The sequence below is a fragment of the Podarcis muralis genome, chromosome 17, assembly GCF_964188315.1.
Source record: "Podarcis muralis chromosome 17, rPodMur119.hap1.1, whole genome shotgun sequence".
In the NCBI taxonomy this organism is placed as follows: domain Eukaryota; kingdom Metazoa; phylum Chordata; class Lepidosauria; order Squamata; family Lacertidae; genus Podarcis; species Podarcis muralis.
Genome location: NC_135671.1, coordinates 14,714,992 through 14,732,462, shown reverse-complemented (window position 1 = coordinate 14,732,462; position 17,471 = coordinate 14,714,992). Strand labels below are relative to the sequence as shown.

The following is a 17,471-nucleotide window of genomic DNA, read 5'->3' as shown; positions in this document are numbered from 1 at the left end:
GAACCATTGGTCCTCCATATGCTGCCAAACTACAACTCCCATCAGCCCTAGCAATCATGGCCAATGGCCAGGGATGATGGGAGTTGGAGTTCAGCAACATCTGGAAGCCCACCAATTTCTCTCTTGTTCTCTGACTTGATCCATTGAAATGAATGGCAATGACTAACTTAGGTCTATTCATTTCATTGGGTTTTAGTCTGGGGAAAAGCTAAGAGAATACAACCCTTTCTATCACTTTCTCTTATAATCTGTCCCTCACTATCTTGAAAAGATGAAGAGACATCATAAAATACAAACACTATATTATAAAATATAGTACGTAGCCAATCATGTATTGAATTTCATGCACTCCTGATTGTTCATTATATTCAAATGTTTCTTTTAAATTATCACCACCATCATCATTAGTCTTCTGAGTTTAAGAGCCCAGTATCAGGGCAGACTTGGGTGATATCAGTGAGGACAAAAATTTGGCACCCCCTAAATATTTCCTATTTTTATGCTCTTCTCCCTTTTGCCTTCCATTCTGCACATTTTCTCAAGTGTACTACGTCATAGTTGTGGCAACTCAATTTCCTCTCTGACTTGGGTCTAACTTTGAGTAAGGTAAAGGTAAAGGGACCCCTGACCGTTAGGTCCAGTCACAGACGACTCTGGGGTTGCTGCGCTCATCTCGCTTTATTGGCCGAGGGAGCCGGCGTACAGCTTCCGGGTCATGTGACCAGCATGACTAAGCCACTTCTGGTGAACCAGAGCAGCGCACAGAAACGCTGTTTACCTTCCTGCTGGAGCGGTACCTATTTATCTACTTGTACTTCATGCTTTTGAACTGCTAGGTTGGCAGGAGCAGGGACCGAGCAATGAGAGCTGACCCATCATGGGGATTCAAACTGCCGACCTTCTGATCAGCAAGCCCTAGACTCTGTGGTTTCACCCACAGTGCCACCCGCGTCCCAACTTTGAGTAGGTACCCGTATAAATATAGGTATCATCATCATTATCATGCACCCCCTTGGCTCAGCTCTCTGTGTGGGGGAACCCCCCTCACTGCCGAAAATTGGGCACTGTTAGCATTGCAGGGTAGCAAATTCTCACCTCCTATGTATCCATTGGTGTCGTTGGAATGGAATGAACAAGCTTTACAAATTTTGCTTGGTCAATACTTAATGTATTGCCTGAAAACCACAGAGGAATGTATATACTGTTACTTACATGGATGAAGACCTTCATTTCCCTCCCAGAGCTACAATTCCTTAGAATGATCGAATAATCAATCCCTCTTCACAGGAAAATCTGAGAATGGTTGCTCTCTGCAGAGGAAAGGAGTTTCCTAAGAGCTCTTAGCACCCTTAACAGACTAAAACTCCCAGGATTCTTTGGGGGCAGCCATGACGGTTTTAAAGTGGTCTCATAGTGCTTTCAGTGTGTGATGTGATTGGGCCTTGGATTGAGGAGACACGGGTTCAAATCCCCACCTGCCTATGGAGCTGAACACAAGGCATTGGGCTAGTCTCTCACCTGAAGGCTAACTTACAGGGAGGGATGTGGGTAGCGCTGTGGTCTAAACCACTGAGCCTCTTGGGCTTGACGATTGGAAGGTCGGTGGTTCGAATCCCCTCAACAGAGTGAGCTCCCGTTGCTCTGTCCCAGCTCCTGCCAACCTAGCAGTTCGAAAGCACACCAGTGCAAGTAGATAAATAGGTACCACTGTGGCGGGAAGGTAAACGGCGTTTCCGTGCGCTCTGGTTTCTGGTGTCCCATTGTGCTGGAAGCAGTTTAGTCCTGCTGGCCACATGACCCGGAAAGCTGTTTCTGGAAAAATGCCGGCTCCCTCAGCCTGAAAAGCGAGATGAGCACCACAACCCCATAGTCGCCTTTGACTGGACTTAACCGCCCAGGGGTCCTTTACCTTACAGGGCTATTGAAAAATGACTGTACATTGCTCTAAGCTCCTTGGAGGAAGAGTAAGGGGGTTTAATTTTTAAAAATAAATAAATAACATGTACTTTAAATGTCTGGAAGGAAGAAATGGACAGGAGCTTTTTTCCTGCATGGAGAAGGAGGGATGAGCAAACTCCACCTGTTGATGTCTGCCTCCTTGGCACTTGTTAAAGAGATGGGGGAGTTGTGAAGAAAAATAGTTTCAAACACCCTTTAAGACTCTTAGCCCCTGTGGTGGTGTGACTGATGAGTTCTTCAGCTACCTTAGCATGCCTTCTTATTGTGCATTTTGATAGGGAGACAGACAGTTTTGTTTCCATCTGACCCTGCTTATTTCTTGGAGGCACCAATGTACCCTGGCAATGGCGACTTTGGATGGGAAAGTTCTTCATCTCCTTTTTTTTCCGGGGCAGAAAGTCTGTTTAATATTTCAGCGCAGACTGCCGACTCGCTTGAGAGCTCGCAGGGGATTTTATTTCTGTGTCAAACCTGCCATCTGCCAGCCCCAAATCATACTTGTCTTCCACCACCTTGAAAAGGTTAGCATTTGTTAAAAGATTTTTTTTAATGCTCCCCACTAAAACCGGAAAAGGATCCAAGAGGCAATTTGAGTGGGAGGAGACCATCAAGAAGAAAGCCTTGAGAAATGCAGTTTGATACTATTTGATCTGTTTGATTTTTTTTGTCCTCATTCATACTACTGGTTTCAAAGTGAGGGCACAGTTAGAGTTTTTGTGGTGATATGCCCCACAGCTATTTTTAGATTTATTAGGTCTTTTTATTGTACATGTAAGAGTCAAATTAGATGCCAGCAGCCATTTGTCTTCCCCAATCATTATAAAGTAGGGTGGAATAAGAACATAAGAAAAGTCTGCTGGATCAATTCCAGCTTCTTGTTCTCACATTGGCCAACGAGATATTTTCTAGATTATACTGCAGCCTCTGCATGCTTCGTTGGTGGAAACCAGAAGGAGAGCCTTCTTTGTGGTGGCCCCCTTATTGCAGAACTACCTTCCTTAGGACTCTTCCAGATACCATTTCTATTGCACATGATGGTTGGCACTGGGGTGGTGGTTATATGGTTGGTATTGCTGGGTAGGGACAGTGGGAGTAGGATGTCCCTATTGTCATCAGAGAAATGTTGGGTTGTATGCAGCCTGCAGAGGAGGACCCAGAAGGAGAGGACGTGGGGCAGATTTGGGTGTGCTGTGGACCACACCCAGCCCACAGCCAAGCAGTCCCCCCCCCTGTTTTAACTGGGCCCACAACATAAACAGGGAGAATAAAGGAGAATAAATGTAAGGAGTGCATTTCTTCCATGTTTTCCTTTCACCTAATGAATAGATTCCACCCACTGCAGGAGCTAATTGTGCACAAAGGAGAGAGGAAGGATTTGTCATAGCCAATCAAGGAGAAGGCAATAGTCACCCAGAGGCTTTCCAGTTAATTAAACACCTCTGGTGGGGGGGGGGAGGGAGAGAAAGCCAATTAATTTGATAGGAACTGGTCTGGACTTCCCATGAAAGTAGCTGCTGTTTTATCACTGCATTTGCCAAGCCTCTAACCAATATTAATATCGTAAGCCATCTCACCGCTGTTCTCTTCAGCTAGAACAAAGAAACCCTGTTCTAGATTCTCGTCTGGGCTAGGAACGAAATGAAGAAAGGAGCAGTAGACATTATGGGATGACATTCACAGAAGTAATTTCAAAGTGATCTAAGAACTGAGATGGTTTTTCTCCCAAAGAAAGGTAAATGCATGCTTATTTCCAAACCGATGAGAAAAGGACAGAGCCAATTCTTGTTAACTGCAGTATCTCAAAACCAGAGGATGCTTGAAATTCATCCATGAATTAAAGTATTACAATGGACCCTACATGAAAACTCGAGTCCTATGCATGCTCAGAAGAGCATAGTGACACACTTTCAAGTAAGTGTGTTTATTATTATTATTTATTATTTATTGAATTTATCTACTGCCTTATATTCGTAGGTCTCAGTACGTTTCACTAGATGTAGGATTTCACTGAACGTAGACAGAAATTTCATTTGAAACCTTCCTTCTAGAAACAAAACTCAGCCATTTTCCAGCAATATTTTGAGTGCTAACCTTCACTGTTACTTAATTTCAAAAGCAATCCTTTTATTTCTTTAACTCCATCCCACACATCCTCAGATCTTCCCGTTAATATTCTTTTTGCACACAAGAAGATCCTTGCTGTAAGAGAGCAGAGACCCATCACAGTGGCCAATCAGATGCTTGAGAGAAGCCCGCAAGCAGTAGCAGAGTGCAACAGCAGAGTGCAACAGCCTTTTCGCCTCTCTTGTGATTCCCAACAACTGGTAGCCAGAGGCAGAAACTATTTTAAATTAAGACTTGCTAGTACAATCCACTCCGATGGAACCAACTGGAACCAACTTGTTTCTCATTTTAAAAGCTGCTAATGCAAGAGAAGAAGAAAAAAGAAATCTAGATTTTTGCCCTCTAGCATTTGAAACCATGTTCACACACCACCTTTGTGAGGACTATCCAAAATGTCATAAAAATAACCTTTCTGTTTCTCCAGAACTCATCACCAGGCCAGATGCTAAGCAAAGTAAAGGGGTGACTGGGTAATGACTCTTAGGCTCTATACTCACGACCTCAGGTTTGAGAAATCCATAACCCCCCCCATATAGGTGGACTCTAGTTCCCAGCAGCCAGCATGACCAATGGTCAAGGATGATGGGAGCTGTAGTCCAGCAGAAGTTTTCCCACTCCTCTGTTATGTGTTACGAATGGGGATGCACATTTCCACTTGCACTGCAAGGTACATAGGAATGTGTAGGGTGTCCAGGTCCTGTGTCAATTGTGGCTCATGATTATGTTCAGTCAAGGCTGCTGCTAGTGCATGTATTGCATACATAGCTTTTCATCACTTGATGACTCAACCATTGCAGTCTCACCGCTGAATGTACGAGCACTCAATTTGAAAGCGGGGCATTGGAGTTGACATGTGGCACAAAATCTTGTCTATGATGATTGATCCGTGATGGCTCATTCATACATAGAATCACAGAACTGTAGAGTTGGAAGGGAACCCCAGGATCATCAACCCCTTGCGATGCAGGAATCTTTTGCCTAACTTGGGGTTTGAACCCACAACTCTGAGATTAAGAGTCTCATGCTCTACGGCTTCTTGCTGCAGTCATCAAGTGATGAACAGTATGTCTGAACCAGCCCCCTCAAAGCCCTTACAATGGGGAAACATGAAATACAGTTCTAAATTTGACACTGCAGCATAATGAAAGAATTTGCACAAACAGCAGTAGGGAGGGCTGTTCTTATAATGGAAAGAACCAAAAGCTGACTATATAAATAAACGGCTGGTCCTTACTTTTGGATCATGTATTCCAGACAGTTCTTCGTAGATTTTCTCTCCCACCATGACAGCAGCCAGATTAGCTGTGTACGTCGACAGACAAAATAAACAAAAAATGGCCCAGAGGTTCATGAGAAACCTTCCAGTCCAGCACTTGGGGGGTTTGATGGCAGCTGTTCTACCAAACAAGATGGCGTAACAGACGTTCAAGGCAGAGGAGAAGGAGAAAACTTTATCCCTGTTTCTTCCCTTGGGGGTCATCCCAAAGGGGCTTTTCCATTCATACAGGGTGAGGAAGATTGCAGTGATGTGCAGCGCCACAAAAATCCCCAACCACATGGTCCAGTGGAGCGGCCACATAAAAGCTCCAATAGGAGCCGCAGTGTCTTTGGTTCTCACCAGAATGCCCAAGCTGGTGGAAAAGAATGGGCTGGTGAAATCGATCACTTGGCTACGGGCTGTGTTGATGCTGAACGATGTCACAGCCATGTGGGCGGTCCCAGCCAGGAGGTCGCCTACAAGCCCTGTCCACTGACCGTTCTTCAGAGCCCCATATTTCCCGTCGCCGACAATGTACAGGTCGAAATCGAAGTTCATATCCTCCGCTAATTTTTCCAGCAAATCTATAGTGTAGCCATAGCAGCATTTCTTCAGCTCTGTGGGCACCGTGTCATTGCCCCCTTGGAGGCTTTCAAAGAGGGCATCCAGCACCGCTGAATCATTGGTCAAGGGGTCCAAGCAGAGCTGTCCTGCTGGGCACAATCCTTCATCATCCACAGCCCTTGTGAACACGAAGGGATGCTCAATGAGGGTCACCACCCTCAGGTGCAGCCGGGTGGGATGCTGGTTGTGATTCTTGTGCCTCTGGGCCTGCTCTGGCCAGATCCCATAATCCATTATGATCTTTCCTTCTTGCCAGCTCCCCAAACGGGTCCACATTGGGTTCCCTACTGGATCGTGCTGCAGATTCCAAATGAAGAAGTTGTTTTCCGAACTGATGATGGAGGAGCCTTTCACTTTAATGTGGCCGCTGAGCCCATGAAAAGTGGTATTGGCTAAAAACCTATGGGACAAATGCAAGATGTTACAAAGAGAGAATCAAGACAACGGATCTCCCACAGCAGAAATTTGCTTTGCCCTCTCCTTCCTATGCTTTTTCTTCAAAAGAGCCTAAAACTGTAATTCAAATGCTATCTACTCAGAAGTAAGCCCCCCTGAATGCAGTGGTAAATGGGATTAGGACTGAAGTTTAAGGCCAAATTCAGATTTTTCTCTGGGATGATCCTTTTCCCATGATGGAAGAGTGGGGATGCTGTATTTGTGGTTTTCAGACTCAGAAAAAGAAGGCGAGACGTCAGGATTATTTAATCATGGGAGCATCTGTGTGGAACACCTGCATCTTATATTACATTATGGATCTGATAGAATATTGAGGGCATATCTGCACACCCAGTGGTGGAGGAAACTTCTCTGATACCTGGGGCGGCGTGTCCAGGGGTGGGGTGAACCGCTCATGGAGAGGGGGGGGGGACGGGGCACGCGGCACCCATTTCTGCCCCCTGGTTTGTTTGCTTGCCTGCCTCCTCCAGCTGGGAGTGCCTGCCTCCTTCCCATCCTCTCCCCTGCCTGCCTCCTCCAGCCAGGAGTATGGGGCAATGGCGCGCCACCCACCTGCGACTCTACCCCGACTCCCGGGTTGTCAAAACGAAGGGGGGAGGGCACAGGCAAAGTGGTGCAGCCCCCCCTTCCCCTGAAGGCTCAGGACATTTTAGGTGGACACTTATTTTTTTTAAAAAAAGCTTAGTTGTGTGCCTAAAATGTAATGTGTGCAGTCAGTAGCTCATAAACACAAAAGCACTGTATTTTGGTTCTTTTCATGACGATTTCGAAACACTGGTGCTTCTCTCCCAAAGAGTCACAGTAGTCAACATTCGCTGATGGGTTAATTCAATTATTCTGCATTCATTAGTCTGATGACTTGGTCATTCTGTCTTTATCTCGCAAAGTTTAGTACAGAATGAGAAAATGAGTATGGGCAGCAAGTCAAATCACACAGTGCTTTAATTACCTAAATAGCATAGTTAAAACACCATAATTTACAGATGAGATGGGCCTTTCAAGTCCTAATGCTTTTTACCCTGTTACAAGGGTGATCAGCAGAAATTCTCTCATCACGGAGCCTCTAATGCACATGATCCACTGCAAAAGCGCAGCCGCAAACTTATAAGAGAATTGTTGAGAGACCCCAGTTTTTGAACCACAGAGATTGTTCTCCTGTACTAGCAAAGAGTGTGGGTTCCATCTGCAAAGTAGAATGCAATAGCTTTTAAAAAGAATTAGCCTTTAGAAACTTATAATGACCATAGATTCCATACACAAGGAATAATACAATCATAAAATAGGAGAGTTGGAAGGGACCCCAAGGGTTATCTAGTCCAGGCACCTCCAATACAGGAATAAGAATACTGTCATAAATCAGGGATGGGGAATCATTGGCCCTCCACATGTTTGGCCACCCAGTTTCCTGTTTCCCTGGCCATTGGTCATGTTAGCCAGGGCTGATGGGACTTGAAGTCCAATAACTTCTGGGGGCAGGGTACAGGCTTCCTACTGCTGTCCTAAAGTTACCCCATATCCTCTATCATTACTGTTCTCCAGTCTTCCTGAAAAAACCAGCAATTCAATTTAGCTCCTATGACTGAACATACCATAGTGATTAATCATAGGAGGTAAATGGAGTTCCGCGCCCCCCCCCACTCTTCCAGGATGACTTAATAAGCCCAACAAAAGTGACTGTGCTTTTCAAAATATCCCCGGGTCAAAGGGGAGGTCAGGTTGAAACACTACTATTTTGAGGGTCATCACCTGCCACCATATTTTTTTCAAACCATTACAAGTTCTACTCTAAAAGCAAGCTGTGCATCTTTACATGGAAGCTGTCACATTACAGAATTTAAAAGTCAACTTAAAAAAAAAAAAATCTTAGGTGGGGCAAATCATCTGAATAAATCCTTAAATATCATAGTGTCATAGTCAAATGGCTTAATTGCCACAGCAACATCATGGTCCAAAGCCTCGCTTGTATTTAAGAAAGCCAGACTTGTGAGAGAGGAGATGTTTTGTTACTTTATATAACCATTTGGAAAGCTTCTCTATAATAGGTGAGAATAGGCTAGCTCTTGGTTCTGTATGGCCACTGAGTCCTGTGATCACTGGAAATGGCCATAATGTGTTGACATTCCCTTGACGCCATCATAGTTGGGTCATGCCAGCTGTCACGTTATTTCTGCTCCTGGTAAGGAGAGTTCTCACATCAGCACTGGCATTTCTGGAAAGGAAGTGATGATGTGATGGCCATAGTCATTTCCACCAGACTCTCCATGATGTCATTATTGTGTGTTCTGTCTAGTACTCCACTGAGGTCAACATGAAAATTCAAGTAAAATTATTATACAGTCAATCATAAAAATAATACAGAGCACATGACATAAAAAAGAAGCTGTTTCACTGGAAATAAGGGCCAAATTGAATGGTTGGCAGAAGACCCAGGACTCCACCGAACAGCTGCAAAGTGAGTGAGGGATGCAAGTTATAGTGGAGAAGTTGCAGTTGGGTTAACAGTGCTTTAACTCCCTCTCCCCGTTACTTTCCTCCTACACTTCAAACCCCAGCTCAGGTTCCCATGCCCAAGTTTCCTGAGGCTGAGAGAAAACTAGCTGGAGAAGTAGAGCTCCAGGGAAAAACAGGAGGCAGGGTCAGGGTTAAGCACCTCATCCTTGCCCTCTTGCTTCTGTTCTCTAAGTTCCACCCTACTCAGTACCATCTGGACCTTTAGGCAAGTCCTGATTGAACCCTTAAATATGGAGTGTCAGCATCACACATTCACAGTGCTTGCAAGGAAATTAATTGAGAGATAATCTTACTTTGATAAATACTGGCCCGAAGTTAGATTTTTTCTCTCAGTGTTCAAGCAATTGGTTGTACTTGGAATAAGCGCCAGTTCTGGTTGGATCATTGTAGCGGAAGCAACAGCTCTAGCTACAAGCTCCATTGCATCCTGTATGTAGTCTTCAAAAAAAGACTGTGTTGTTTTCCCGTGAGCTATGAGACCCAACGGCAAGCCTTCTGTCCTCAGCTCTTCCACGTTGTGCGAATCTCCAAGAATCCAGTGGAGATCAGGAGGCATCACCCCAAATTGGGTGGTAATTTCAAAAATCCTCCTTGTGCTTTCCATGTCGCAGCCAAACATCACCACCGTTGACGTTGTGTCCTTAATGTTCTCCAGATGAACTTGCAAGTAAGTCAAGAGGTTGCTGGTTGACGTGAGGTTCCCTGTGATATTTATAATGGATCCCAAATGAAACTTGGAGCTCTGCTGTGTGAGGAAGAGAAAATCTGTGATGTTCCACTCTTCCTGGCACACCATCAAGCTAAAGTTATACCAGTTGTTCAAGGCCAAGATGGAGAAAGTGACATCAGCGTCAAAACTTAATGAGCGTTCTAAGCTCAACTGCAGGTGAAGGGGATTCTGTAAAATAAGAAAAATATTGGTTAGGGAAAGCCTTGACCACAAATATATTATACTTGGAAGGGGATCTTTTGTGGGGTGGGGAAGCAAATGTATGCAAAACTCTGTTGCTTGAATAAAGCCATAAATCATAGAATCCTTTAAAAGTATCTAATTCACCTTGGTGTTTCAATTTTTATTGACCTTGTAGCATATGTTCAATTTACATCTGCAATCAAGTATCTTGTTCCTGGCTGCTATTTGAAATAGCTCATCCCCTAAGAAAACTCCCACAGAATGAAAATCCATCCTACATATGCTTGCTTGGCTTTGGAGTCCTAGCTTCCAAAATGAGGCAAACCTGTCTTCCCATGTTTTGACTCTTCATTAAAACATTCCATGTCCAGCCTTTCCTAGCTTTTCAGGAAGTCTCACAGGCTATGCGCCAATCAAATTCAGCTTAACTATTTTGGGGTACTCTTTATATTTCTCATTTTGAGGGAGAGATGCAGAAATGTCCTATTTTCAGATTTTTTTTTTAAAGCACACAATTAGGGTGCACCAAATTCAAGGCTTTATATGGTGTGGAGGTATCCAAATAATTTTGGTTGATGTAAGTGAGTGACTACCAAGCATCCTTACATATATGCCATTTGTAAAAGGTAAAGGTAAAGGACCCCTGGATGGTTGAGTCCAGTCAAAAGTGACTATGGGGTTGCAGTGCTCATCTCGCTTTCAGGCCGAGGGAGCCAGCGTTTGTCCACAGACAGCTTTCCAGGACATGTGGCCAGCATGACTAAACAGTTTCTGGTGCAACGGGATACCATGATGGAAACCAGAGCGCATGGAAACACCATCTACCTTCCCACCACAGTGGTACCCATTTATCTACTTGTACTTCATGTTTTCGAACTGCTAGGTTGGCAGGAGCTGGAGCAGAGCAACAGGAGCTCACCCTATCATGGGGATTCCAACTGCCAACCTTCTGATTGCCAAGCCCAAGAGGCTCAGTGGTTTAGACCACAGTGCCACCCACATCCCTATGCCATTTTGTATAACATGTTGATCACTAGAACCATGCAGCTTGGAAGCATCAAAAGGCTACTGAATGTAACCTCCCATTTGAGTGCAAGACCAGCCACACACTAAGCTCCAAATACCAAGAGGTGCAGCCTAGGCTACAAGGTTTTACAAGTCAAAGTGAGTAAACAGAAGCAAGACATACCCCATACATTTTGTTTTGCCCAGTGCTTGTGGCCTTTACATTTTCAAAACACCAGAGACAGGTTTATGGATTTGCAGTGTGGAAATCGCATAAGAAAGCTTATTAACATGGGAAATGTCTGCAGCATGTTAATCCACAGCGAGATGAATATGCAGTAGCAAGAACAGATTTGTAATGAGCCAATGATGTAATTCCCAAAAGTGTGATAAGAAAAGCTCCAGTTCAGGATATTCAGTCTCCCCCCTCCTTTACTTCTCCTTTAAGTATCCAAAACCTCTTTCACAAACCAGCTAATTAAATGGATAAGAGCAACACAATCAATATGCATCTTGTAATAGCAATAATTTTCTTGGACTGTAGAATGAATAAAATGTGCTGATGGCTTGGAATTGCACAAATCCAGCAGCCACTGAAGAGGGCATGGCATACTCTCCAGTGGTACTATTTCATAAATAGTTCAGTAATGTTTTCTCTCTATGCATAAAGTGGGTGGTGTGCACATCAGTTAATACTTAATTTTACTTAGGATGCTTTCACACCAGAGTTTATTATTGATGCTGCTCAGGCATGGAAGTTTTGTGCAGCATCCACACACTATCATCGTCTTCAAAACCTCTTCCCATATTATTTTTCCAGTTTAATCTGGATTTACCATGGAAAACCCAGCACGTAAATAAAAATGCAGAAAAAGTAAATGCAGATTGAAACAGGGGAGGTGGCAGGAGGAGAAATATGGGATAACATTTCGAAGAACACAATATCATGTGGTTCCTGCAAAAATCTCACAAGCATCAACAGTGCCAAGTCCACAATAAACCATGGTTTGGAAGTGCCTTTAGCAATCTAGAATATAGCTTCAAAACTGTTACAAAACAACAAACATGCAAACAACCCATTATGTATAAGCAATGGGCTTCAGTCTTACAAATTTTGCTCTCGCTGATCCCAGGGTGAGACTTTAAACATCTTTACTAAAATGTAGATTCTCTGCTAAAATCACCAACGGCGCCTCTCTCCTTTCACTGTATCTCTGTGTTGCAAGCATCCTTATTTACATATATACACACAGGCAGGTACTCAGGTCTTAGTTCTCCTGCTGAGTGACAGACCTAAAACTTGTGATGCATTCACAAGATTTAGTCACAAGTCACCTTACCACACCCAGTGGAAAGTTACTAGCTCTGTCCCTATACGCAAAACACACACAAATCAACGCTTATAATACACTTAAACACAGCATTGTTATGTATATGAAATTTATAACTTCAGCACTAGGGACATGGCCCAGATGCATCAGATGACCTCTAAATTTGCCTCACTGTGCTGTGATGCTGAGCCTGGGTCCTATATAGAGATATAGAAAGGCTGTATGCCATCTTAAGAGACCATTACAGGCAGGAAATGAGAACCACAAGAGGAAGGAACAGCAAGCTGCAACTAGGATAGGTACAGTGGTACCTCGGGTTAAGAACTTAATTCGTTCTGGAGGTCCGTTCTTAACCTGAAACTGTTCTTAACCTGAAGCACCACTTTAGCTAATGGGGCCTCCTGCTGCCGCCACGTGATTTCTGTTCTCATCCTGAAGCAAAGTTCTTAACCCAATGGTACTACTTCCGGGTTAGCGGAGTCTGTAACCTGAAGCGTCTGTAACCTGAGGTACCACTGTATATGTTTGTTCAAAGTGGTATCTCAGTGCTTAAAAGGTATGGTGTGAATGTGGCCTAGGACTGAGGAGACGTGGGTTTGAATCCCACTTGGTCATGAAGCTGTCTACATGATGTTGGGCCAGTCTCTCGGCTGAAGCTCCCTTACAGGGCTATCGTGTGTGAGAGAAATGGCCATTGTACATTGCTCTGAGCTCATTGGGGGTTTGTTTTTGTTTTGTTCCCCCCTGGCATTAGCTGAATCATATGAAGATGATCCCATTTAGTTCTCTTAGTCACTTTACAAAATGCATATTGGAGCACAGTTCCAATATTCCGTTTGTGTGCTTGGTGATCTGGCTGAGGAAATGTAAGTCTGCTGCAACTGCAGTTTTGGCCCACAAGTCTCTGGAGTTCTTCCACTTATATTAATAGGCGTTGGATCAAACTCATTACTCTGATTTACTGATCGCGTTAAGCCTGCATGATGTATAATGCTATTTCGTTTCTTAGATGGGAGTACTTCTATAACTTATTTGTTCCTTTTTTTGATGGCTTCAGGTTTCTCTACACCACTGTAGTAAGAATTGTTATTTCATTTAACAAGCAAAGGCTTGTAGCTGTGCCTTGATCAGTGACTTCCTTGTGCAGGAATGAGTCCCACAATTATATTGTCTCCACGTGATGCAGCATGAGCTATCTTCAGTTGTAAAACTTAATTATTTTTATACCTTTAAGCTGTTGTAATCTCTCCCAGGACCTTATGCCAGAGGGTGGGCAAGGAATTGAACAACAGCAAATTCTTTTCCACACCACTATTTAATTCAGAAATTGCCCAAACTATTTGATCAAAACCACCCACATATTACTTCTCTCTTTTGGAAAAAAGATTTCTCTCCAGGATGTGTGAAATTTTCTGCCTTATTTAGACAGAATTTTCCACTGTCCCTCCCTCTGTACCCTTCATAGTGTTCAATATTCATGTGGCATGGCTCAGATACCTTCACATGCGCAGGGGTGTGGTCAGCCCTGCGTGATTAGGGGGGGATTCCTGGCTGTGTCACTGCCCAGGCAACCAAGCCGATTGCTCTGGGGGTGTGGCCTGCTTGATTTAAGCAGGACGCAGCAGGAATCTCACCCCTTTTCATCCTTCCAGCTGCTCTGGCTTGGCAGTTAGGAATTGAAAATATTGCTGGACAAGAGAGGAGGGGAGGTAGCGCCATCACCTCCCCTGCACATTGAAGGGTATTCTGTTAAAGGATTCTGGGGGTGTGGCCCTGTCTGAAGCCTGGGGAGGCTAGTGCCTAAGTCACGACCCCTATCGGTGGCCCCGGGGGAGCTCCTACTGGTGGTTAACCCTTCCTGGACTCCGTGCAGATGGGCAGGAGTCAGATATAGTCAGTTAGGTCCAATGTCTAAGCCAATACCTCTCACAATCTGTAACCAATAAAGTTGTGGCATTTTTTAGCTCATTAACCTAAAATACTGTTGTCAAGTGTCTTATTCAACCTCGTGGGGGGTGGGGTGGGGGGTGGTTTGGGACCTTGCCATGCAACTCCTGCTGACAGACATGCACTACTGTATCTCTAAAATAAGAAAGCAGCAATGAAACTCTTTGCCTAAGAGATCATGGCCCAATGCAGACAAATGTATGGATGAACAGCAGCAAGGAGGGGAAGGATGGTTCAGCGAGATCCATTCCCACCTGCCTATTCTTGGAGCTGCTCCATATATGCGCCTGTATGGAAGCTGAATATGGAACTCTGTTTCTCTGTGTTTTGAGCAAGCTAGATTTCAGAATCAACTTCTGAAATGTTCACGAAGGGAGCTTCAGAAATGGAAGCTAATTTAGACAGTCTTAAAGATCCCTTGCTCCTTGCAGCAAAAGCAACTTGGCAACCAGCCAAGCATCACAAATATGCAGACATCCAACTATTGATTTTAAAAAAGCAGCAAAATGTTAATCACCCTCTCTTTTGATTAATTTAAAGGTTCTCTGAATTTTGTCTTTGGACCAGATTGTGGACCACGGCTCGCAGGGTTGCTGAGCATTTTGAAAGGCTACACACCAGCACCCCAACTTAGCGCATATGAATATTTCAAGCTTTCGTTCAAGGTCAGAGAGGCTCTAAACGAAAACCAAAAAAAGCAAAATTATGAAGAGTCAGCCATTTTAGGAGAGAACGATCTATTATTTATTCACGTTTCTGGTTACAAATGAGGATAAATACTGTGGCTCCAGAAACTTGCAAGTGTTCTCCATTAAAGGGCATTTAAAGAGAGCAGAAAAATTGGAATCTAGTACAGGCTATTTTAAGTTATGAAAATTAGATCAATGAACAGTGGTGGCTCCATTGAAGCATGGCATGATGTTGAAGCTAAATGGGAATACTATACAAAGGGGCTTTCAAATTATTTATACTGCAGCCTGTTTTCTACTGCCTGTGTTTCTGAAGCCACACTACAGAATACAGATCCTCAGCAAACCTGATGCCTAACTATAGCTTGTTTTCCTTACCAACCACCATTAAGCCTAGTATCCGAATACCTAAAGCACAATTAATGACTGGTCAGCAGCCACAAAACAGGATTTAATACGATGGCTAAACTGTACAGCCGTACCAAGCAAACCATAATTAAAGCATCTTTCTACTTGGATACTGGAAGACACATCAGACTAAAAGTGTGAATTATCAAATATTGCAATCTATCAATATCATGGTCAATAAATAAGCTGCCAGGCAGGTCTCACCTGTGTCCAAACATAATCATGGGTCCGTGGTATGCTTAGGATTTTAACTAGGCCAAAGGCAACAAACTATGGTTACAATTAACCACAAAGCCTAGGGCTTGCCGATCAGAAGGTCGGTGGTTCGAATCCCCACGACGGGGTGAGCTCCCGTTGCTGGGTCCCTGCTCCTGCCAACTTAGCAGTTCGAAAGCACACCAAAAAGTGCAAGTAGATAAATAGGTACCACTCCAGCGGGAAGGTAAACAGTGTTTCCGTGCGCTGCTCTGGTTCGCCAGAAGCGGCTTAGTCATGCTGGCCGCATGACCCGGAAGCTGTATGCTGACTCCCTCAGCCAATAAAGCGAGATGAGCGCCACAACCCCACAGTCATCTGTGACTGGACCTAATGGTCAGGGGTCCCTTTACCTTTACCCTTTAAGAATTGTTAACACTGGGTCCCACCCATATCCATATCACACACAATCTTGCTTTAAGTGCTTGGACTATGACGTCTGCAGGGAAAATCTTCAGATTCTGACAGAGGAGGAAGGGGAACAGTAGAGTGTTTCTCAACATTTGGCAGGACGGTGTAGATAGTCAGGCTTACTACATTCCACTTGGTAGCTGGCCCAGAGCAAAGAGTGGAAATGAGCAGTTCTGAGTGGATAAGAACACACACAGGACAAGATAAAAAATTGTTCTTATATGCAACAACTGCAGCAAGAATCTTATTAGTCTGAAAGTGGAAACAGCACTAACAGTACCAACAAAAGAAGAGTGGCAGATGAAAATGATGGACTTTGCAGAACCGGCGAAACTGACGGGAAGAATCCGGAACCGGAGAGATCAAGCATTCCGAAAAGATTGGAACAAATTTATATTATACTTGAAAGACAACTGTAAGCAATTAACATCATTAGCAGGGTTATCTGAAGATTTGTAAGATGAATTAGTTACCTATTCAGGTTGATTAATTTAATATCTTAAGTAATGATATAACAAGAATAGGAAAAGAAGTGAAATGGAATAATATAAAATTTTAATTTTGTAAACCATCAGTGGGAGGGAGGGAAGTCATTTAGGCTCCATTGAGCCAGGAGATTTAATAAGAGGATACAATGTTACATATTGTGATTATATGTAAAACTAATAAAAATATTTTTTTTTTAAAAAAAAGAACACACACAGGAGAGAACTGCAACCATTACAAAAATATGCATGAAAACTTATCATTTGGATAGAGCCACTCAAGTGATGCTGATCAATTGCTAGGAGGCCAATGGAAATTCAATATCCCTAACATCTTCATCTGTAAAATGAGGTTAATAGCAACCTGTTTGCACCATTTTCAAGTTGAATACTACTGATTTTCCCCTGTAAGCATTGAACAACGAAGGTGGGCAAGTTATAAAATGGTCCAAGGATTCCTCTCCCATGCCACCACCCCAGTAGTGCCTGCACAAGCTGCCAGTCCCTAACAAAACTGAGGCATATCTGGACACTGACATGCAGCACAACCTTTTGACTATTCACCATATGTCTGCACAGGAATGTAAGAAAGTCTCTTATTCTTGGATCCACAGCATAACACGGAACAAGACCTAAAATATGAGAAAGGTACTGTGTTGTACTCAGTGCATATAACATCTATCAGTAAAGATACAGTGAAACAAAACAAAACAATATACAGTGGTACCTTGGGTTACAGACGCTTCAGGTTACAGATTCCACTAACCCAAAAATAGTACCTCAGGTTAAGAACTTTGCTTCAGGATGAGTACAGAAATTGTGCTCTGGCGGTGCAGCAGCAGCAGGAGACCCCATTAGCTAAAGTGGTACCTCAGGTTAAGAACAATTTCAGGTTAAGAATGGACCTCGAGAACGAATTAAGTTCTTAACCAGAGATACAGCTGTACACCAGAAAATATAAATCAGAAGATGCAACACAGCCCTCCACTGTCCTGAGAAAACCCCTTCATCCCGGTTTTATTTTGTTTTATTCTTCAGTAGGTTTGCAAAAAGAAAAGCACTCACCAATAAATCAATTTCAGAAAGGGGTAAGAT

At 43.6% G+C, this 17,471-nt stretch overlaps 1 protein-coding gene across 1 annotated transcript in view; it reads right to left on the bottom strand.

Annotated features, from left to right (window-relative positions):
- Positions 1-17,471, bottom strand: part of GRIN3A (glutamate ionotropic receptor NMDA type subunit 3A) — a 94,727-nt gene that overhangs the window by 37,694 nt on the left and 39,562 nt on the right. Inside the window, exons 2-3 of the mRNA XM_077921182.1 lie at positions 9,226-9,830; positions 5,318-6,365 (exon numbers count right to left, since the gene is read on the bottom strand). Coding sequence (XP_077777308.1) covers positions 5,318-6,365; positions 9,226-9,830 — 1,653 coding nt within the window. The remainder of the gene's footprint in view (positions 1-5,317; positions 6,366-9,225; positions 9,831-17,471) is intronic.